This window comes from Macaca nemestrina, chromosome 1, assembly GCF_043159975.1.
Source record: "Macaca nemestrina isolate mMacNem1 chromosome 1, mMacNem.hap1, whole genome shotgun sequence".
Classification (NCBI taxonomy): Eukaryota; Metazoa; Chordata; class Mammalia; order Primates; family Cercopithecidae; genus Macaca; species Macaca nemestrina.
In genome coordinates, this window is record NC_092125.1 from 200,905,568 (window position 1) to 200,928,723 (window position 23,156).

The 23,156-nt window shown below is 44.6% G+C and overlaps 1 protein-coding gene across 6 annotated transcripts in view; it reads left to right on the forward strand.

Annotated features, from left to right (window-relative positions):
* The first annotated feature begins 5,729 nt into the window (after nucleotides 1–5,729).
* LOC105494658 (adenylate kinase 2) overlaps nucleotides 5,730–23,156 on the forward strand; it is a 29,002-nt gene continuing 11,575 nt past the window's right edge. The window contains exons 1-5 of one of the 6 annotated variants that reach the window (XM_011763296.3): nucleotides 5,779–5,920; nucleotides 10,677–10,794; nucleotides 17,873–17,998; nucleotides 21,027–21,137; nucleotides 21,270–21,364. In XM_011763296.3, the coding sequence (XP_011761598.2) occupies nucleotides 17,924–17,998; nucleotides 21,027–21,137; nucleotides 21,270–21,364 (281 nt within the window). In that variant the 5' untranslated portion in view covers nucleotides 5,779–5,920; nucleotides 10,677–10,794; nucleotides 17,873–17,923. Of the gene's footprint in view, nucleotides 5,921–7,827; nucleotides 10,495–10,676; nucleotides 10,795–17,872; nucleotides 17,999–21,026; nucleotides 21,138–21,269; nucleotides 21,365–23,156 lie in introns of those variants that run through there. The other 5 variants (XM_011763297.2, XM_071096701.1, XM_011763293.2 and 2 more) reach the window with 5 other exon arrangements.

The window sequence follows — 23,156 nt, forward strand, 5'->3', positions numbered from 1 at the left end:
ATTACAGGCTTGAGCCACCGCGCCCGGCCATAGCAAGAGTATTGTGATGACTCAGTGAGACTGTATGCAGAGATCTGATCACAGAGCTTGGTACCAATCCTTGCTCAGTAAATGGTAACTTTTAAAAATTAATCTGTGGAGAACTCTGATCACCACAGGCAAGAGTAAAATAAAAGTCACTTCCTTCAGCTGAAACTGCTCTCATGTTGCCCAGTCACGGGCAAACTCCTTGAGGCCAATTCCAAGGGACTTTTCTCAGTCCTCACCTTTGACTCCTCCATGAAGGCAGATTGTGTTATCGTTCATGAATATTCCCTGCCTCCCCTACGGAGTCCCTCCCAGTGGAAGAAGTACATCCCTGGCCCCACTGACTGCAGCTTGTCCATGAGAATTGCTTTGACAAGTACAGTGTGAGTGCATGTGACCTGTAGCAATTCCATGGCCTATGCCATTTCTAGGCAGAAGGTTTAAGGGTCATCAAGAGATCCCCATCATTTTCCTTTTTTCCAGTCCTGTGCTGGTAAACATTTAACAACCAGCTCTTCTGGGGGGAAAATATTTGCCACTTGCTGTAGTATAAGTACTTCCACCATGACTGATTTCAAGCTACCAATGTTACATAATTGAGCACAAAGTTGGGAAGAGATATACACTATCAGCTTTCTCTAATGCAAGTTATACCAGCATACCAGTGTACCTTTTTCCTCTCTTCCAAGAACAGAACCTTCAGCCTGCATCCCCAGTGTATAGCAGAGACATAACTGACCTGCAGCTAACATGTAACCCTTTCTGTAAGCTGATATTTTGGGGTTATTTGTCGCTACAATATAACTTAGCTGAAGCTGACTAATACACTCCCTAAAACTTTTTATTTGGCTTTGGTAACACTCCTTCTTCATCATTTCAATCAATAAACACTAATCAGTGTCCCACTACATATGAGAGACAACATAGCATAGTGGTTAATAGTACAGACAGGAAAGGCAGACTGGAGAAGCTTTACTCACAGTTTCCAAGTGTCTGGAAGTAACTATAGAGGCCTAATTTGCATATCAACTGGGAACTCCTGGAAATAAGAGTGTCTCCAAGAGATATATTTGATACACGTCCAGAGAATTCCTGAATGAAAGAATCTGGGATTGTCAAGCTGATATCATGAACCCCACATTTAACACAGTTAAGTGAAGAGATGGGACAAAGGCCAGGCTTGGGAAGGAAGGAGAGATCAACAAAGGCCTTACCCAGGGCAGATAAAAATTGATAGAATGGGACAAGCGCATTGGCTCATGCTTGTAATCCCAGCACTTTGGGAGGCCAAGGTGGGTGGATCACTTGAGGTCAGGTTTTCAAGACCAGCCTGGCCAACATGGTGAAACTCGTCTATACTAAAAATACAAAAATTAGCCGAGTCTGTTGGTGGGTGCCTGTAATCCTAGCTACTCAGGAAGCTAAGGCAGGAGAATCGCTTGAACCCAGGAGATGGAGGTTGCAGTGAGCTGAGATCGAGCCACTGCACTCCAGGCTGGGCAACAGAGTGAGACTCCGTTTCAGAAAAGAAAAAGAATGTGGTGGCCATGCGTGGTGGCTCACACCTGTAATCCCAGCACTTTGGGAGGCTAAGGTGGGTGGATCATCTGAGGTCAGGAGTTCAAGACTAACCTGGCCAACATGGTGAAAACCCACCTCTACTAAAAATACAAAAATTAACCAGGCATGGTAGCAGGTGCCTGTAATCCCTGCTATTCAGGGGGCTGAGGTAGGAGAATTGCTTGAACCTGGGAGGCGGAGGTTACAGTGAGCCGAGGTGGCACCACTGCACTCCAGCCTGGACAACAGAGTGAGACTCCGTGTCAAAAAAAAAAAAAAAAAAAAAGGATGTGGTGGGTAGAATGAAATTTCAGGTTTTCTTCTTTAGTCTCTAGTCATTCTCTGACTTCTTTCCGCTTAAGTATTGGCTTCCCAGCTTTTAGTCGTCATTCTCTTCTCTCTACCCTCCCACAAAACAAACTCATCTCCTCTATGTCTTTGACACAGGTAGTAATAGTTAACATTTACTGAGTGCTTACCATGAGTAGGGCACCGTGCTAAGTACTTTATATCCGTTATCTAATCTGATACTCACAGTGATCCTGTGCAGTGGGTATTGGCATCCTGATTTTGCGAAGAGAAATTGAGGCCCAGCAGGGTTAAGTGACTTGCAGTGTCACATAAGGTACTTTGGGCAGTGGGTATCAGAATACCTACATCGATGCGGCTTGAACATTAGGGGTTCATCTCTCATCACAAGAAGTGTGGAAGAAGGTGACATCTGAGTTGCTTAATTCAGCAGCTCAGTGATGTCAGACCCTAGGTCAGCTTCCCTCTGAGTCTCGCAGCTCTCCCCTCCTGCTCCCAAGATAGCTGTTACATTTTAAGTGCTGCATCATCCCTGAGCCAGGCAGGAAGGGGGTTTTTCTTCTTGTGGATCCCTTTTTCCTGGAAAGCAAAGCCTCCCACAAAAGCCCCCAAGAGAATTTCCTATAGAACCCTATCTCTTCTCCCCCTTTTTTCTTTCCTTACCCTCTTGAGTTGTAACTCCAGCCAGACTGACCCTCTTTCAACTCTGTACCAAACAGAAGTCTTGGCGGCAAACCTAAGCAGCGAAGGCATTTATTGAATACTGTGAGGTTCTCACCAATACCAAACATGAGTAGGAACCAAAAGTAATTAGGCTAAGAACACAGCCAGAGACACGGCACAGTAAAAGCCTACCTGGACAGCCACCACTGTCCATGGTCCCCCAACTGTGGCTGGACTCTCACCTCCCCACGAAGAACAGGCCCTGTCCCTTCCTCTCTCTCCCTCAAGAGTCAAAGTCCTGGGTAGGACATCCCACTGGCCAAGCCTGGTCGCGTGCTAACTCCCCTGTTGCCAAGAAGGCAGGCAAGAGTCTGCCCTTTCAGCTTCTTCAGGGTGGCTCTGTTTTTCCCCAAGTTCCTTGCAGTAAAGGGTTTCCACAACACAAGAGGGGTGTTCCTCTGCTGAATATCACAGTTCCCCTCAACTTTCTATAATCTTTCGTTCTTTTTTTTTTCCCCTCCGGAGACAGGGTCTTGCTCTATCCCTCAGGCTGGAGTGCAGTGGCGCAATCTCAGCTCACTGCAACCTCCCAGGTTCAAGTGATTCTCATGCCTCAGCCTCCCGAGTAGCTGGGATTACAGATGCCCACCACCATACGTGGCTAATTTTTGTATTTTTAGTAGAGATGGGGTTTCACCATGTTGGCCAGGCTGGTCCTGAACTCCTGACCTCAGGTGATCTGCCCACCTCGGTCTCCCAAAGTGTTGAGATTACAGGCGTGAGCCACCACGCCTAGCCTCTTGTCCTAATCTTTCTTGACTCCAGACCTTTGCACATGCCATTTCCTTTGTCTAGAATACCCTTCTTCCCTCTCTTCTCTAAGCAAATCCTCCTTGTTCTTAAGGTTTCGTCTCACTTCCACATCATTTCCCCTCAAATCTGAGCTAGGGGCTCCTCTATTGTATTATTACTGAAGCCTGTACCTTCCCCAGCACAGCCTCCATCAATGTCTTGTTTCTTTCCCCCGTTGACTGCAAGTTCTGTAGAAGTTGAGAGTTTTCTTTCTCTTTTTCTTTTTTTCTTGAGATGGTGTCTCGCTCTGTCACCCAGGCTAGAGTGCAGTGGTGCAATCTCAGCTCACTACAACCTCTGCCTCCCAGGTTCAAGCGATTCTCCTGCCTCAGCCTCCTGAGTAGCTGGGATTACAGGCATGCGCCACCACACCTGGCTAATTTTGGTATTTTTAGTAGAGATAGGGTTTCACCATGTTGACCACGCTGGTCTCAAACTCCTGACCTCAGGTGATGTGCCTGCCTCGGCCTCCCAAAGTGCTGGGATTACAGGTGTGAACCACTGCGCCCAGCCCAAAGTGGAGAGTTTTCTAAAGGTGGAAATCTTACTTTTGTTTTGTTTTTAGAGACAGGGTCTTGCTCTGTCACCTGGGCTGGAGTGTAGTGGCCTAATTATAGTTTACTGCAGCCTCAACCTCCTGCTGCAAGTGATTCCCACACTTCAGCCTCCCAAGTAGCTAGTGTAAGAGTTAAGAAAGAGGAAAGAAACACGTGGTGTCTGTTAACTTTCCAGGAATTAGGTTAACTTGCCTTGAAGGGAGTGTCTGGTGAAGAAGCTGGTAAAATTTCTTTAGAAGAATCGAGACCATCCTGACTAATACGGTGAAACCCCGTCTCTACTAAAAATATTTTTAAAATTAGCCAGGCGTGGTGGCGGGCACCTGTAGTCCCAGCTACTCAGAAGGCTGAGGCAGGAGAATGGCGTGAACCCAGGAGGCGGAGCTTGCAGTGAGCCGAGATCGTGCCACTGAGCTCCAGCCTGGGCGACAGAGCGAGGCTCCGACTCAAAAAAAAAAAAAAAAAGAGAGAGACCACAGCGGAAGGGATAGCAAATTCATCACTAAGATGTAGAAAATGAGTTGCTAGGAGCCTGTGGGGAAGCATATGGTTTCATTACACACTCTTAACTAAAGGTTCAAAGAGGCCCTCGGGGCTGGATGAAACTTTCACATACCAAAAAGCTGTAGAAATTATTTCCCTATCCAAGAGGGTAATCGCTTTTGAGAAAAACTATCTTTTCCTGACTTTAAAAGGTTAACGTTTTTCTTATTATAAAGGTAAAACTTGTTTTAAACTTATTAAGAATGTACTATAGAACTTTTAAAAATAAAATGTACAAAGCAGAGGTGCTCCTCTAATCACACTACACAACGGTCTCCACTTGTAACAAACAAAATAGGGATTTTTTTTTTTTTTTTTTTTTTTTTTTTTGGAAGAGGGACAGAGTTTCACTCCTGTTGCCCAGGGTGGAGTGCAATGGTTCAATCTCGGGTCACTGCAACCTCCACTTCCCGGGTTCAAGCAGTTCTCCTGCCTCAGCCTCCCAAGTAGCTGGGATTACAGGCATGCGCCACCACTCCCAGCTAATTTTGTATTTTTAGTAGAGATGGGGTTTCATCATGTTGGTCAGGCTGGTCTCAAACTTCTGACCTCAGGTGATCCGCTTGCCTCGGTCTCCCAAAGTGCTGGGATTATAGGCGTGAGCCACCGCGTCTGGCCAAAATTCGGATTTTGTTGTAACTGCAATTTTGTATCTTGCTTGGCGAACATTTTCCTGCATGATACAATTATCTTATACAACAGGGGTATTCCAGGATACAAATGTGTTGTAATTTATTTAATTGCCTTTATTTTATGGTTTGTCTCGGGCTTTTGGGCTAAGTGTTGCAATTAACATCTTTGTTACACGAATCTTTTACTCGTATCCTTGATTTTACCCATTGAATTCGTGGAAGTGGAATTGCCGGACCAAAGAGTATTTGAAACATATTGCCAATTTGTCTTCTAAGAGTGATTTTACCCATTTAAACTCCCACGCGCAATTTAATAGGATTTCGATGGAGTTGCTGGTGTCATCAACCGTCAAACGACGAACTATACCTTTCCGCCAGACCTCCTGTCCTCCTTCGCGTTTTCCCGCCCACTCCGCACACCCACCGCCCTCAGTCCATGCTGGCCCGCCCCTTCCTTAATACGCACCAATTCTGTCCAATCAAAAGCAAACTTCCTCAGTATCGCCGTGCAGTTGGTAAGGTGAAGTGTCCGTCGTGCCCAGGGGCGGGTGGAACGGGCTGACGGACGCGGCGATGGGCCAGTGTGAGCGGCGAGTGGGACGTGCGTGGCGTGCGTGCGTTGGCCTGGGAAGCACTGGACTTGTGAGGTGTGCGAGCTGGTACCAGTGAGAGACTTCGGCGGACATGGCTCCCAGTGTGCCAGCGGCAGAACCCGAGTATCCTAAAGGCATCCGGGCCGTGCTGCTGGGGCCTCCCGGGGCCGGTAAAGGCACCCAGGTGAGCGGCAGGACTGGGCTTGGCGGCGGAGCCTGCCCAGCTCCAAGGTCAAGGCGGCCAGAGATCCAGAAGCCCTGGACCTGCCTGGAGCGGGCCGGGCACTGAGGCCTGCGGGGAACGCTGGCTGGGGTCTCGGTTCTGGTGAGGCATTTCGGGGAGGGTCCAAATTGGAGATCGGGACAGTCTGAGTTAGGATTGGAGTGGGCGAGGGATTCAGTGTTGAGGTGTTGAGTTAGGGAATCTAAGGGCCGATTAGTTCCACTAAGGGGCTGGAGACTGGAAAGGTTTGAGGGGTAGAGTGAGCCCTGGGCCGAAGCATCTAGATTACAGGCTGAATGGAGGCAATTAGCTTTATGGCCCAGGTTCCCTGCGAGTTGGAGGTGAATTGTCCAGAATCAGGGTTACATTCCAGGCACTGGAGGTCGGGAGATTTTGATAATGATTTATGACTTAGGGGGAGGGGGGGAGGAGCATCTCCAACACGTGGGGCGGAGAGCTGACATGTGCTGTGTGAGCCAGTTGAATAGAGATGGGAGGAAACCTAAGGCTCCCCCTGTTTGAAAGTTGCAGGTTAATGTGTAGAACTGGTTTATAGCCTGGAGAGCCATGAGTCGCACTTTGAGTAGTGTCCACAATAAGCGTTGGGAGTGCTCATGGGACCTGGCTTGGAGTTAGGACCTGAGGCTACTGAGGCTAAGCAGTTTGGGATGACTCAAATGATTTTAGATGAGAAGGAACTTGAATTTTTTTTATTTTTTATTTTATTATTTTTGTTTGTTTATATCTTCTTTCCCTTTGGTGTTTTTTTTTTTTTTTTCCCTTTTTAAAAAAATTTTGTTGTTGTTTGTTGTTGTTTATAGGGAACTTGAAATTTTAACTTTATCAATCAACAGGTTAAAAAACAGGCCCAGAAAGGTCAGGTGGCTTTCCCAAGTTAGTGAAATGAGTTTCATGAGCCTGAGACCTCAGGAGCCATGGAGTTAGAGTCTGAAGTTACCGTCTGCCCTAACAGGCAACAGGGGCCTCACTTGGCATCTGGGCCCCTTCTAGATCTGGGACATAATGGGGCCATAGGTTAGGGTTGGGATCGATGATCTCATTTAGGATCTGGAAGCCCATAGGTTGGATTATCGATGTCCCCTTCTTGCTTGGGGTCTGGCATGGCCCCTGGGGCCCTAAGCCTCTGTCTCTTGCCTGTTGTTAGGCTCTAAAGAGGGAAGTCAGCTCCCAAATGAAAGGGAATCTGGGGACTGCCTATGCCCGCTTTTCTCCTCCTAGCACTTGCCAAGTTTTAAAAATCTTGGCAAACAGACCATCTTACTCATTCTTGGTACCCCCTGTGGCACATTACTTGTCTCTTGGGGGGTTAGTGGAAGCGGATGAATGTCACAGATTAATGTGGGTGTTAAGGAAAGAAGTTCTGGAACACTTCATTCGTTCCTGTGACCTGGGCACTAGGTCAGAAAAGACAATTTTCTTTTCTCTCCACAGACTGAGATGATTCTTCTTTGGAGCTTACCTGTACCTGATCCCTTTATCCTTTATCCTCAGCATTGTTGACATCTCTTTCCCGTTGCTGCCACACTTATTTATTGGGTAATCTGCAGCTTCGGGATGTTTAATCTTACTTTGCAGACTTTTACTGTGAGTGATCAAATATAATCAGAGTAGCTCAAATGCTTCGTTGTTTTTCTTTTCTTTTCTTTCCTTTTTTCTTTTCTTTTCTTTTCTTTTGAGACAGGGTCTCCCTCTGTTGCCCAGGTTGGAGTGCAGTGGTATGAGCTCAAGCGATCCTCCCACCTCAGCCTCCCAGGTAGCTGGGATTACAGGCACATGCCACCACGCCCAGCTGATTTTTAAACAATTTTTTATAGAGACAGGGTCTTGCTATGTTGCCCAGGCTGGTCTTGAACTCCTGGACACAAGTGATCTTCCTGCCTTGGCCTCCCAAAGTGCAGGGATTATAGGCACAAGCCACTGTGCCGTGAGATTTTTTTTCCTTAACTCATATTGAAGTTAATAATTTCAGTAATTATGGAATGAACAACCTGTCCTAATATAGTACTGGTACAAGGGTTTTATAATCTAGCAAGCTATGTAACTTCTGAGCCTCAGTGTTCTTACCTGAAAAATGGGGATAATACCTACCTTGCTCATTCAACATTTCATGAGCACCTAACATTGGAGATAAAGCATCGGGCAAGACTGATAAAGTTCCTGCCCTCATCAACTAAACATTCACAACGATACTGGAAGATTATGATATATATGTGTGTGTGTGTGTATCAAGCACCCACAACCTAGATGACAACCTGTTATACAGTAAGTACTCAGTAAATTTTGACTCCCTTTTATCTTAGTAACACATCTCCCCTCCCCTCCTTCAACTTGGATGTATTTCAGTGTAAGACATGATTTATCAGGAAGTTTAGAAGAACATTATATTAATGAGTTGATTGATAAGGGTGCATGATGGTGAGAGTTGGTCAGAGAAGGCTTTTTAGAAATAGAGGAGATGTGATTAGAGCTGGGAGTTGAAAGGATAAGATTTACACAAGTCATTTAACCTCTGTACACTTTCCAGAGTTGAACAATAGGAATATTGGTGGTTGTATGTATTTTTGTGGAGTTTTAAAAAAAGTTCAAGCCTGGGCAACGTGGCAAAACCCCATCTCTACAAAAAAATGCAAAAATTAGCTAGGCATGGTAGTGCATGCCTGTAGTCCCAGATATTCAGGAGGCTGAGGTGGGAGGATCACTTGAGCCTTGGAGGCAGAGGTTGTAGTGAGCTGAGATCTCACCATTGTGCTCTAGCCTGGGCAACAGAATAAGACCTTGTCTCAAAAAAAAAGATCATAAATCAGAGGTTGCAAATGGTAGCCTACAATAACATGTAGCCTGCAGAGACATTCCATACACCTTAACTTTTTATTATGAAGAATGTTGAATACACAAAAGAAGACAGGATGGTATAATGAGCCCTTACCCAGCCCCAACCATTAACTGGTGGTCATTGCTTCTCCAGCCATTCTCCCTTAACAAATTATTATAAAGCACCTCCCAGGCATCATAACATTTCATTTGTAGATGTTTTAGTATGTATTGCTAAAAGATAATTTTTTAAAACATAAGCATAATATCCTTTAAAAAATTAACAATTTTTATTCAGATTTTCTTTTTTGTTACCAATGTGATCATTTTACGTTTCTTTTGTTTATTTATTTTTTTACAGACAAGGTCTTGCTCAGTTGCCCAAGCTGGAGTATAGTGGCCCAATCATAGCTCATGGCAGCCTCAATCCCACCTCAGCTTCCTGAATAGCTGGGATTATAGGTGCATGCCACCATGCTGGCTAACTTTTCTAGTGTTTTAAAGATGGTGGTCCTGCCATGTTGCTCAAGCTGGTCTTGAACTATTGGGCTCCTCCCTCAGCCACCCAAGTAGCGGGGACTACAGGCATGTGCCACTGTGCCCATCCTTTCTTTTAATTTATAAGTTCCCCTTCTCTCTTTTTTCTTATGGTTTTGCCAAAGAAATGGGATTATTTTTCCTGGGTGTATTATACCACTGTCTGGAAATTTTCAGTTGTATTTCTCTGGTGTACTTAACATCTTCCTCTGCCCTCTCTATTTCCTGTAAATTGGTGGTTTATTCTTAATTACTATATACTTAATTCAATTCAGGTTCAATTTTTTGGCCCAACTACTTCACAGGTGATGGGTGCTGTGCTCTCCCTGAGGAGGCACATGGTATTTGCTTGTCTCTGTGGTGTTTGTAGTCATGCTGTTCAGTGTCTAGGTTCAGTAATTCATTATGGATGGTGAAATGGTGGTATTCTAATAATTTTATTGTTCCCTGGTCATTTATTAGCTGAAATATTTCTATAAACAGAAACTTCCCCTCATCTACTGTTTGGTTACCCTGTGATGTGGTTGGTATAGAAAAGTCAGGATAAATGCTTCATTTATTCTCTTTGTCAGCTTTCAAAATAGTAAGTTGACCACAGAGCGTTTTCAGTTATGCAATTTCTCTTAAAAATCCAGAGCTCCAGTTTCTCTTGAGAAACCAGAAGACCTGGCAGTGATGCCTCCATTCCAGTGTGGCAGCAGTCACTTGCAGTTGTATGGCATTGCTGCTTTGGATGGTCTGTGTGTCTTCCTGTCCCCTGCACGGTCCTCTTCACTGCCTGTTGCTTACATTTGACTCATTTCACACAGTTGCATTGCCTGCTTGGCTCCCATTGGCAGATGTTTGCAATCTTACATGAAAAATCCCTAACCTGGGGTTAGTGCCTAGTGCCTGCTCAGTAATGTTTGTTTTCTTCTTGCTACACTTTGTTATACCTGCGTAACTCAGTATTTTATATGCTTTATGTTGCATGGCTGAAATAGTTTCCTTTTAAAACTCCTTACTTTTAACTAAAGTAGTTAAATATTTCAAAACTACCCGCTTATGCATCAATGTAATGTTTTAAAACATCTATAATACCTGGGTTTGTTGTTTTATTTAAATAACTTTATTTCCTTTCCTCCCTTTTGGGGTTGGATGTTCCTTCGGTGTGGTCAAAACCAAAGGTATGTTTCTTGTTTTTCTTTTTTGCCAGCGCCTCCTCATTTCTTCCATGTGTCAAACTTATGCCCAATTCTTCGAGGCCAGGCACGCTTAGGCAGTCTTATGGGTCAGACGCATCCATTATGTCTTTGCAGTGATACTCGCAACAACTCTGAGACCCACACTCTTATTTCCCCTTTTACAGTTGGAGAAACTGAAGTTTGAATGGCTTGTTCTCTAGGCTACATAGCAAGTAATTTACAGAGCTTGCATCTGAATGACTCCAAAGCTCCTGCTCTTTCTGCTGCTATCTACTGCCCCAGGTTAGATTTTTCTCCTACCCTATGCATGTCAGGAGGGAGTAATAATTTCAACATAGTCACCCATTGCTCAGTTATGTGACAGGCCCCCAAGCTAAAGATTTTACATGCATCATCTCATTTAATCCTATAACACTAGGAGAGAGATCCTTTTTACTGACAGAGAAACTGAGGCTCAGAGGCTGTATCTTGCCCCAGGACACACGTGTAGTAAGTAGCAAAGGTAGGATTTGAACTCATGTCTATCTGACTCTTGAGTAGTCATAATTTTACATTGTTGCTGTGTAATCTAGATGCAGAGGCAGAAATGAATATGAATGGAAAAATACATACAAATGCAGGGTGCCAGGTGGGAAGCTTCAGATGAGTGACTTTGATGAATGTTGGGTTAGTTCAGGAATAAAACAAGAACTACAATTTGCTGAAGGTCTCCCGTTCATCCTCCTGTTCACCCAGTGAGGCTGGTAATGATTTCTCCAATAAGTTAAGAGACAGCTGAAATGCAAACACAGGTTTCTGGGATTAAAAAAAAAAAACAAAAAAAAACTTAAGCTATAAGATACCTAGAAAAAGGTGCAAATATCGTAAGTGAACAGCTTGATTTATTTTACAACGTGAACACATTTGTGTAGCTTACACCCATTGTCAAGAAACAGAATATTGCCAGCACTTTGAAGTCCTCCTTGTGCTCCCTTCCAGGAGGATAGCCACTAAGGCTCTGTGGGTTGTTTGTCTTAAAGCCTTATAGTGTCATGGCTAAGAGCTAGGGCTTGGTGATCTGGCCTGTTGCCAGTTCTTTTACTAGCTCTGTGATCTTGGGCAACTTAGTCCCTGAATTTCATCTGTAAAATGCAGTTAAAAATAGTTTCTACCTCATGGGTTTGTTATGTATTATGCATACTAAGTACCGTAAAACAGTGCATGGAAAATTGCTTGGCATGATGCAGATGCTGAAAGTTAATGTTAATATGATTCCTCAGCGGGAGAAGGGGTAGTTGGGGAGGTGTTTTTGTTTTAAGAGACAGGGTCTCACTCTGTCACTCAGGCTGGAATGCAATGGCACAGTCATAGTTCATTGAAGCCTCGAACTCCTGGGCTCAAACGGTCCTCCCAACTCAGCCTCCTAAGTAGCTGGACTACAAGTACCTGCCACCATGCCCAGCTAATTAAAAAAAAAATTGTAGAAATGGGGTATGACTGTGTTGCCTGGACTGGTCTCAAACTTTTGGCCTCAAATGATCCTCCCAGAGTGCTGGGATTACAGACGTGAGCCACTGCTTCCAGCCCAGTTAGGCTTTCGATGGGAGAAATGTACTCAGAAGTGTAGTACAGAAAAGGCTTAGACCAATATGTGGAGTGAGGAGCTTGAGTTGAGGTCCTTGGAGAGGCATTTATGCTATGTATTTGGGAACCATGCATAAGAGCAGTTTGTCTGCAGTGATGCAGTACGTAAACACAGGGCACTTGTGGAAGTAAGTTGGGAGGGCTTGGCAGGTTTTAGAAGTTGATTGTGGAGGACAGTTGAGTGCCAGGCTAAGATATTTGGGCTCTTCCCCTATTGCACCACAGAGATGTTGAAGGCTTTGGAATGTGTATGTGTTGGGGGGCAGGTAGCATATCCAACAGTGTTTTAAGATATCAGATGAGTGACTTTGATGAATGTTGGGTTAGTTCAGGGATAGAACAGGAACTACAATTTGCTCAAGGTCTCCCATTCATCCTCCGATTCTAGCTGCATGTGTAGGAACATTGACAGCAGGAATGACAAAGACTGGAGGCACAAAGGTGATTGTGCCAGGCACAGTGGTATGCGCCTATAGTCCCAACTACTCCAGAAGCTGTGGTGGGAGGATTGCTTGGGCACAGGAGTTTGGGGCTGTAGTGTGCTATGCTGATCAGGTATCTGCACTAAATTCAGCATCAGGCTGGGTACGGTGGCTTGCGCCTATAATTCCAGCACTTTGGGAGGCTGAGGCAGGCAGCTCGCTTGAGCTCAGGAGTTGGAGACCAGCCTGGACAACATGACGAAACCCCATCTCTACAAAAAATACAGTAATTAGCCAGGCATGGTACTACATGCCTGTAGTCCCAGCTACCTGGGAGACTAAAGCAGGAAAATTGCTTGAGTCCAGGAGTTTGAGGCCACAGTGAACTATGAACATGCCACTGCACTCTAGCCTGGGCAACAGGCAATAGAGTGAGACCCCATCTCAAAAAAAAAAAAAAAAAAGTTCACCATCAATATGTTGACCTCCCAGGAGCAGGAGACCACTAGGTTGCCTAAGGAGAGGTGAATCGGCCCAAGTCAGAAAAAGAGCAGGCCAAAAATCCCATGCTGATGTGTAGTGGGCTAACACTTGTGAAGCCACTGTGCTCCACCCTGGGCAATATAACAAGACCTCATTTCTTAAAAAAACCTAAGGAAAAGATGATGGTTGCAAGATGAGAAGACAGGTTAATTTGGGATTAAACCAAATCTCTAGGACTGATAGTTTTCCTTTATTTCCTAATTGTCAGGCCTATGCTGGATGTTTTTGCATATATAATCTTATTAAATCCCCTCAACAGTTCTGCAGATAGACACTGTTTTCTGTTCTATGGATAAAGAAACCAAGACCTTAGGAAAGGTAACGTAATTTGTTCAGGATGACGCAGTGAATAAACAGTAGAGCCCGTTTCCTAACCCAGATCTGTACCACTACAAAACTCAGTCTCTGCCACTATATCAGGGCTTCATAAACTGTATATGCATCAGAACCTGAGGTGCTGCTTGAGAGCCGCTCAATCATAAACTTTAAAGGTGGGCCTAGCAAATGCCCCAGATGATTGATAATACACCGAAATTTGAGAACCACTCAGCCCACCATGCTGTCTCTCTAGTGGTTTTATTCCCATCAATTATCCCAGAGTCCTCCACCCCACAGAGTTTTCATAGAGGTGATGAGCCTGTTTCTTGGGCTCAGCAACAGTCTTTGACTCACAGCAACAGACTGTGACTGAGTGTGGACTTCAGACCCCTACTCTTCAAAGTATAGTTTAGAGCCTAGCCACTTATCCAGGCCGGGAAGTTTGCTTGAAATGCAGGTACTTAGGCCGTACCCTATTGAACCAGAGTCTGCTTTTTTTTTTTTTTTTTTTTTTAAGACGGAGTTTCACTTTTGTTGCCCAGGCTGGAGTGTAATGACCCGATCTCAATCTCAGCTCACCACAATCTCCGCCTCCCGGGTTCGAGCAGTTCTGCCTCAGCCTCCCTAGTAACTGGGATTACAGGAATGTGCCACCATGCCCGGCTAATTTTGTATTTTTAGTAGAGACGGGGTTTCTCCATGTTGGTCATGCTGGTCTTGAACTCCCAACCTCAGATGATCTGCCTGCTTTGGCATCCCAGAGTGCTGGGATTACAGGTGTGAGCCACTGTGCCCGGCCGGAATCTGCATTTTAACAACATTCCTCCAGTGATTTAGAATCTGTGAATGGCTGCTCTAAAGCATAAGTTTGAAGTGTGAGGGCACTATAATAAAGTTATTTCATTAAGTTTCTGTAGTCTGTAAATAAAGAGTAATGCAAAGAAGAAAGACTATGGAAAGGAGCCGTTTATTTATTGAATACCTACTGCATGTCTGATGTTTTTGGTACTTTACTTCATTTATCCTCATAAAAACCCTGTGAAGTAGTCATTATCCCCATTCAACTGACGAGGAAACTGACACTCTGAGAAGTTAAGTACTGAGCCCAAGATCACACAGCTACTGAGTGCCTTAGCTAGGAATCAAGTATAAATATCTGTCTGACTTTGAAACCCATACATGCTCTTTACAGCCTACCACACTGACTCCCAGGCAACAAGCAGGAAATGAAAGAATTAGTTTTCTTTTCTTTTTTTTTTTTTTTTTTTTGAGACGGAGTCTCGCTCTGTCACCCAGGCTGGAGTACAATGGCATGATCTCGACTCACTGCAACCTCCATCTCACGGGTTCAAGCAGTTCTCTGCCACGGCCTCCTGAGTAGCTGGGATTACAAGTGCCCACCACCACACTCGGCTAATTTTTGTATTTTTAGTAGAGACGGGGTTTCACCATCTTGGCCAGGCTGGTCTTGAACTCCTGACCTCAGGTTATCTACCTGCCTCAGCCTCCCAAAGTGCTGGGATTACAGGCGTGAGCCACTGTGCGCAGCCAGGAATTAGTTTTCTTCCCTATTGGTGTGTGTTCTTTCACCCAGCTGTAGAATCCAATCACCTGGAACAGTGCATAAGAGTCCTGCAGTTTGGGAGTGACAAAAATAGAACAGGTTCTGTGCTAACAGCTCTTCTCTGGTGTTTTGGTCAGCCTTTCCACTTGAGCAAGCCTGACCTCCAAATTGTTTACCCAGGTTAATTTCAACAGCAATGAGAAAGATTGGCAGAAAGCACTCTCTGGATATATGGCCACAGTGCCAGCCTGGTTTTTCATTGTCAGGGCTCCTGACGTTCACTGGTTTTGCAAAGTACAGAATTTTGGTGTTGTTTTGTTTTTTTTTGGTTTTTTTTTTTTTGAGACGTAGTCTTGCTTCTTCGCCCGGGCTGGATCTCGGCTCACTGCAACCTCTACCTCCTGGGTGCAAGCAGTTCTCCTGCCTCGGCCTCCCAAGTAGCTAGGATTACAGGTACATGCCAGGAAGCCCAGCTGATTTTTGTATTTTTAATAGAGATGGGATTTCACCATGTTGGCCAGGCTAGTCTTGAACTCCTGACCTCAGGTGATCCGCCCGCCTTGGCCTCCCAAAGTGCTGGGATTACAGGCATGAGCCACCACACCTGACCCAAAGTACAGAGTTTTTAATGCCTTCTCTCTAGATTCCATTTTGCTACGAAGTCATTTCTTTGCTTTAACTGAATCAGTCCGTGAATCAGAAACCAACCCTGTCTATGTACCTTTTATTGTGTGCACCTAAGCATGCACCTAAGAAAACTCCCAATTATATAAAAATTAGTCAGGCATGTGGCATGTGCCTGCAATCCCAGCTACTGGGAGGCTGAGGCAGGAGAATCACCTGAGCCCAGGGAGTTTGTGGCTGCAGTGAGCCATGATCGTGCCACTGCACTCCAGCCTGGGTGATAGAGTGAAACTGTCTCAAAAAAAAAAAGAAAAGAAAAGAAAAGAAAACTCCCAGTGAACTGATTTGTTTGAATCGGGATCTAAACCTACTTAGTTTATAAAACAATTGGACGGAAAAAGCTAAGATTGAGCTCCTTGAACTGAGCTTCATTCCTTGTGAATTCTGCATTCTTTTTTTCCCACTGCAAAGCCAGTGTTGAGCTGTCTAGGGTCTCTCCCTGTTCTAATTCTGCATTCTCATATATAGTTCACCAAATATAAGCTCTTTAAAAACATAGTCTATGCCTTTTATTCATCTGTTTCCCAGGCTCCCAACAGGGTTCTTGGAAAAGGCATTAGTAAATGTTTTCTTTCGTTATGAATGAATGTAGGATTAGGACAGGGGTTATGGTAACAGCCAGTGCCCACTGAGTGCTCACTATGTGCCGGGGCCTGCAAATACTGAATTCTATATAATCTCATCAACCCAGTGATATAGATACTATTACCATCTCCATTTTACTTAGAGGAAATTTGAAACTTAGAAAGGTGAAGTGACTTCTTAAGTCAATTTTACGTAATGGTTAGTGGACGTGGAGTCTGAAAACCAGGCAGTTTAACTCTCAAGCCTATGCTCTGGACCAAAATGCTATAATGCCTCCTAAAACTAGTATGTAAGTGCTTATTATATGCCAAGTACTCCTTGTATATATCTCAGCTAATCCTCACAGCTACCTTATGAGATGGAGCCTTTTTTGCCTTCATTTTAAACAGATAAGGAAACTGAAAAGTGAGGTGGCCAAGATAATACAGCTGCTTAGTGACAGGGAAGGGAGAAAACCCAGTTCTGCCTGGGGGCAAACAGCTCGTAGTTGCCTCCCTGACCCAGTAACTGTAGTACATGGCAGTTACACATTCATCCCTTTGCAAATGTTTATTCAGCACATGTTAATGTGCCAGGCAGTGTGCCGAGTACATTATATACATGACTTCATTTAAACCTCACAGCAACCATGTGAAGTGTTGGTACTATTTTTATTCTTCCTGTTTTTTTTTTTTTTTTTTTTAAGATGGAGTCTCACTCTGTCACCCAGGCTGGAGTGCAGTAGTGCAATATTGCCTCACTGCAACCTCTGCCACCCAGGTTCAACCGATTCTCCTGCCTCAGCCTCCCAAGTAGCTGGGATTACAGGCGCCTGCCACTGCGCCTGGCTACTTTTGTATTTTTAGTAGAGATGGGGTTTTACCATCTTGGCCAGTCTGGTCTTGAACTCCCGACCTCAAGTGATCCACCTGCCTTGGCCTCCCAAAGTGCTGGAATTACAGGCGTGAGCCACAATGCCAACCCCCCTGCCCTTTTTTTTTTTTTCTTTCTTTTCCTTGAGACGGAGTCTTACTGTCGCCCAGGCTGGAGCTGGAGTGCAGTGGTGCAATCTCGGTTCACTGCAACCTCTGCCTTCCGGATTCAAATAATTCTCCTACCTCAGCCTCCTGAGTAGCTGTAATTCCAGGCACATGCCACCACACCCAGCTAATTTGTGTATTTTTAGTAGAGACGGGGTTTCACCATGTTGGTCAGGCTGGTCTCGAACTTCTGACCTCGTGATCCGCCCACCTCAGCCTCCCAAAGTGCTAGGGTTACAAGTGTGAGCCACTGTGCCTGGCAAGTCTTCCCATTTATAATAGGGAAACTGAAACTTACTTGTCACTAGTGTGTTGAGTGGAAATAGTGATAATAGCTAATATTTATGACTGCTTCCTGTGTGCTAGTTGTACTGTTTCAAGTGCTTTACATATATTATTTCATATAATTCTTACCATAACCCTATAATCATTGTACGTTAGATTGTAACATAAGATGCTTTTATCCCCGTTACAGGTAAGGAAGTAGGCATTTGCCCAAGTTTACATAGCCAGTAAGTTGCAGGGCCAGGTTCACACCTAGGTAGTCTGACTCCACAGCCTGTAATGTAACTGAATCTTGTTTTTTGTCTTCCTCTCCATAGGCACCCAGATTGGCTGAAAACTTCTGTGTCTGCCATTTGGCTACTGGGGACATGCTGAGGGCCATGGTGGCTTCTGGCTCAGAGCTAGGAAAAAGGCTGAAGGCAACTATGGATGCTGGGAAACTGGTAGGTTTGGTGATACCAATGAGTGTTGATATTCCTCAGAATCTAGATCTGCACTGTCCAATATGGTAGCCACCAACCACAGGTGGCTATTTAGATTAATTTAAATTTAATTAATGTAAAAATCAATTCCTCAGTTGCACTAGCCATATTTCAAGTATTTACCAGCCTTCACTGGTACAGAACTTTCCATCATCAAACAAAATTCTCTTGGACAACCATGTGCTAGAGGGTGTTTTAACAAAGTGGCAGATTATAGGAATTTTATTTATTTATTTTTTTTGAGACAAAATCTCACTCTGTCACCCAGGCTGGAGTGCAGTGGCGCCATCTTGGCTCACTGCAACATCTGCCTCCCGGGTTCACTCCATTCTCCTGCCTCAGCCTCCTGAGTAGCTGGGACTACAGGCGCCCGCCACCACACCCGACTAATATTTTTGTATTTTTAGTAGAGACGGGGTTTCACCAAGTTGGCCAGGCTGGTCTCAAACTCCTAACCTCAGGTGATCCACCTGCCCTGGCCTCCCAAAGTGCTGGGATTACAGGCGTGAGCCACCGCACTTGGCCTTATAAGACTTTTTAGAGCGCAAGTTACTTTGTTTGTTCTGAATTTATGGCACTCATTCATAGTATTCTTGAAGTTTTTCTGTGCTGATGTATTTTGTTATATACCCAAATTTTAGAGCCAGAAATGAAACTGCTATCCTAGGCCAGAACTCAGAGATGTATTCAAGAGAGGATTTAGGAAGTCACAGAAGTGTTTTTTTAACCTGCTTTGTGGCTCTGTGTTCTGTTTCTGTACCAAAGCAATTACTTCGCAGTTGTGACAAAGGTAATCCTTTCTATTTGGGGACTATAATTGCATTTTCTCTCTTTTTTTTCCTGAGACCCAGGCTGGTATGCAGTGGCGCAATCATGGCTCACTACAACCTCGACCTCCTGGGCTCAAGTGATCCTCCCACTTCGGCCTGATGAGTAGCTAGAACTACAGGCACACATCACCATGCCCTGCTACTTTTTGTTATTGTTGTAGAGACGGGGTCTCACTGTGTTGCCCACACTGGTTTTAAACTGAGCTTAACCCGGGAGCAGTCCTCCTGCCCCAGCCTCTCAAAGTGCTGGGATTACAGGTGTGAGCTGCCATGCCCAGCCACATTTTCTCTTTCTTTAGGCCAGTTGACCTGATTGGACAAATACTATCTATTATTTTCTGGCACTAATCAAAGAAGATCTCTAGATTAATTATAACTGAGTTATTCTGGAACTTGGCCTCTGAGAATCACCTTCAGATGTCATTTTGTGCTTGGTCTTCTGGTCTTTTTTTATCTTAGAATGTTAGTTGGGGAAGGAACTGGGCTTTGCTTTAATTCTCAAGTTACCTTCTGTTAGGCTTTGAGATTCTGTAGCCGTATCAAATGATACCTCTGCCTGCCCATTTCTCTAGTTTTCCCTTCATGTAACTGAATCTCTGAGTCAAACCAGAAAGCTAGATATTTTGGACTTTGAGTCTTGACAGAAGACTCTGTACTAAGAAAAAATTGAGATGTGGCAATGAAATTGCTTATCTCCAACCTTCACTTAGTTGCAGAGCATGTACTTTGTCCCCAAGTTCACAGTTAGCACCAATAAATAAGACCATTAGCTGCCAAGATGGGCAGGTTTCACTACAGGCTGGAGACCTTTCTTTCTATAACAGCCCAAGAGAAAAACTAGTTTCTGCTGGGCGCAGTGGCTCACGCCTGTAATCCCAGCACTTTGGGAGGCCGAGGCAGGTGGATCACGAGGTCAGGAGATCAAGACCATCCTGGCTAACATGGTGAAACACCGTCTCTACTAAAAATACAAAAATATTAGCCGGGCGTGGTGGCAGGCGCCTGTAGTCCCAGCTACTCGGGAGGCTGAGGCAGGAGAATGGAGTGAACCCTGGAGGCGGAGGTTGCAGTGAGCCAAGATCACGCCACTGCACTCCAGCCTGGGCAACAGAGCGAGACTCCGTCTCAAAAAAAAAGAAAAGAAAAACCAGTTTCTAAAAACTGGAAGAGGTCCTCATTGGGGTTTTAGAGAGACTCAGAAGTGTGTTGGCTTTGGGCTGGATGCAGTGGCTCACTCCTGTAATCCTAACACTTTGGGAGACTGAGGTAGGCAGATCACTTGAGGTCAGGAGTTCGAGACCAGCCTGGCCAACATGATGAAACCCCGTCTCTATTAAAAATACAAAAAGTTAGCTGGGCATGGTCCTGCGCACCTGTAGTCCCTGCTGCTTGGGAGGCTGAGGCACGTGAATCATCTGAACCTGGAAGGCAGAGGTTGCAGTGAGGGGAGATTGTTCCACTGTACTCCAGCCTGGGCAACAGAATGAGACTGTCTCAAAAAAAAAAAAAAAAGAGGGAAGAGTGTTGGCTTGGCTCCTTAGTTCCTTGGTTCTGACCCAATCTTGCCAATTCAGTGAACTTCTATTTTTCCTCATGTCCAGGATGGCCCAGATGTGTAACCAAGTACACACATCAGTCACGTTACTGTTAGCCTAATGACAGCTGTGAAACAGGGAAAGCTGATGCCTGTGTTTTGGTCAACCCCATTCTCTCCTGGCACTCTCTCAGGTGGTCTCTCAGCCATTTGTCCTCACATTTCTTGTGCCTTGAGGATCACTGATTGCTGATGAACTGTTAACTGACAGTTTGGACTCTGGACTCTAGTGGCAGGAGGGGCCTTCAGGACCTGAGATACAAAGCTCTCCTGGTGAGGTAACAAGTAATGGAATCTGTCTTCCCTCACCCAGATTTTTTGGGATACAGGGGAATTTCAAGAGACGAGAATGTGCATTTGGCAACCACAGAGATAAAATTGTGAAACTGGATCTTCCAAATGGAGCCATTTCACATTTGCTCTTATTTTTGCTTCCTTGGGTTCAAGAAAACTTGCTGTTTAGTAATAAGGTTATATACACAAACTTTTGGCTATGGAGTTGGGCTAATGTCAGTCACCTAGGTAATGGATTTAAACCCAAGGCTATTTTGTTCCTAACTTCCAGGTGAGTGATGAAATGGTAGTGGAACTCATTGAGAAGAATTTGGAGACCCCCTTGTGCAAAAATGGTTTTCTTCTGGATGGCTTCCCTCGGACTGTGAGGCAGGCAGAAATGGTGGGTAGCTTAGTTTTTATATTAGTTCTGTATGAGAGCACACTCTTGCCCTTTGTTTTCTCTTAATTCCTTTGAAAGAGATGGGTCTGACCAAGCTCTGGTAACTTAGGTGGGCCACACATTCTTTTACAGCTCGATGACCTCATGGAGAAGCGGAAAGAGAAGCTTGATTCTGTGATTGAATTCAGCATCCCAGACTCTCTGCTGATCCGAAGAATCACAGGAAGGTATTTGTCCCTTGAGGGTCCCTTTTCATGCTTCTCAGAGCTTTGTCAAACTCTGAGAATTGCTCGTGCTTAATCCCAGCCATGAAGCTTAGTGCCATATCCATTTCAACACGGATTGATTTTATTTGGTGACATCCACTGAAGTGGTGAGATGGGATTGGGATATGGAAAGAAGAGCAAGGGATTTGAAGTCAAACAGCATCTCATTCTTGTCATTTTTTTTTTTTTTAGACGGAGTCTCACTCTGTCTCCCAGGCTGGAGTGCAGTGGCGCTATCTCGGCTCATTGCAACCTCCGCCTCCTGGGTTCAAGCAATTCTCCTACCTCAACCTCCCAAGTAGCTGGGATTACAGGTGTCTGCCACCAGGGCTGGCTAATTTTTTTGTATTTTTAGTAGAGACAGAGTTTCACCATGTTGGCCTGGGTGGTTTTGAACTGACCTCAAGTGATCCGCCTGTCTCGGCCTCCCAAAGTGCTAGGATTACAAGCGTGAGCCACTGCTCCCAGCTCTTGTCGCCTTTTTATTTTAGTCTTTTTTTTGAGACAGACTCTCACTCTGTCACCCAGGCTGGAGTGCAGTGGCGCAATCTTGGCTCACTGCAACCTCTGCCTCCCGAGTTCAAGTAATTCTCCTGTCTCAGCCTCCCAAGTAACTGGGACTACAGGCATGCACCACCATGCCCGACTAATTTTTGTATTTTTAGTAGAGACAGGGCTTCACCATGTTGGCCATGCTGGTCTCAAAACTTCTGACCTTAAGAGATCCACCCGCCTTGGCCTTCCAAAGTGCTGGGATTACAGACGTGAACCACTGCACCCTCCCTCTTGTCACTTTTTAACTGTGACCCTAGGCACATATCTTAACCTGTCTGAGGCTGTTTCCTCATCTGTAGAAGGGGGTTGATAACACCTGCTTTGAGGAGCTATTGCATGTGTTAGGTAATATGAAATGCATAGTTCAAAGCCTTGCCTATATTAGGTGCTTAAGAAATGTTAATTTCTTTACATGTGTATCTCCTCCATTTTAGTGCTCCTTAAATCTGATTTCAGCTGGAGTTGCCATACTTTGCTGGCTTTTTATTAATTATAAAAATCATATAACCATCTGTACAAAGTTTAGAAAATGGAGGAAGAATTTGCTTATAGTACAGCCACTTTGTGTGTGTGTGTGTGTGTGTGTGTGTGTGTGTTTTAACATGTTTGTTTCTCTATAATAGCATTGAACACAGAAATGCCTCTGCTTCTGGATTCGTTTGTTCTGACAGACCAACACTGCTTTAGGCTACGGTTTTCTTTACCCTATTTCACTAATCACTGCAGTCTGCTTTGTGCCTTTCATAAGTATGTCAGAAGCTTTCAACTGCAAATGGACCCTCCATTCCCCTCTTTATCATGGGCTGTAGCTTTTTTATGTCTTTGTCATTTTAATGGTGTCTCAGGAAAGTGGTCAGCCCACCATCTTAAACCAGGCATCCATGACCATTACTTTTAATTGCTGTGTGATATTTCACAGTAGGCATAACTTTGTTAATTTCCTTATTGTTGTATATTTGTGTTTCTTCCAGTTAGCCACTGTTAAAATGATACTATGGCCATCATAATGCATGTAAATTTTTGGATTAGGGAAAAAATGTTTTCTTATTTCAGACGTTATTACTTTGATTTCCTAATGAGGTTGAATGTCTTTTCCATGTGTTTGTAGTCCACACCTTCAAGGACAGAGACAAACATGTGAATAGACAGTACAAGGTTAGCACTATTATCCTGGAAAGCAATATGAAATACAGTGGGC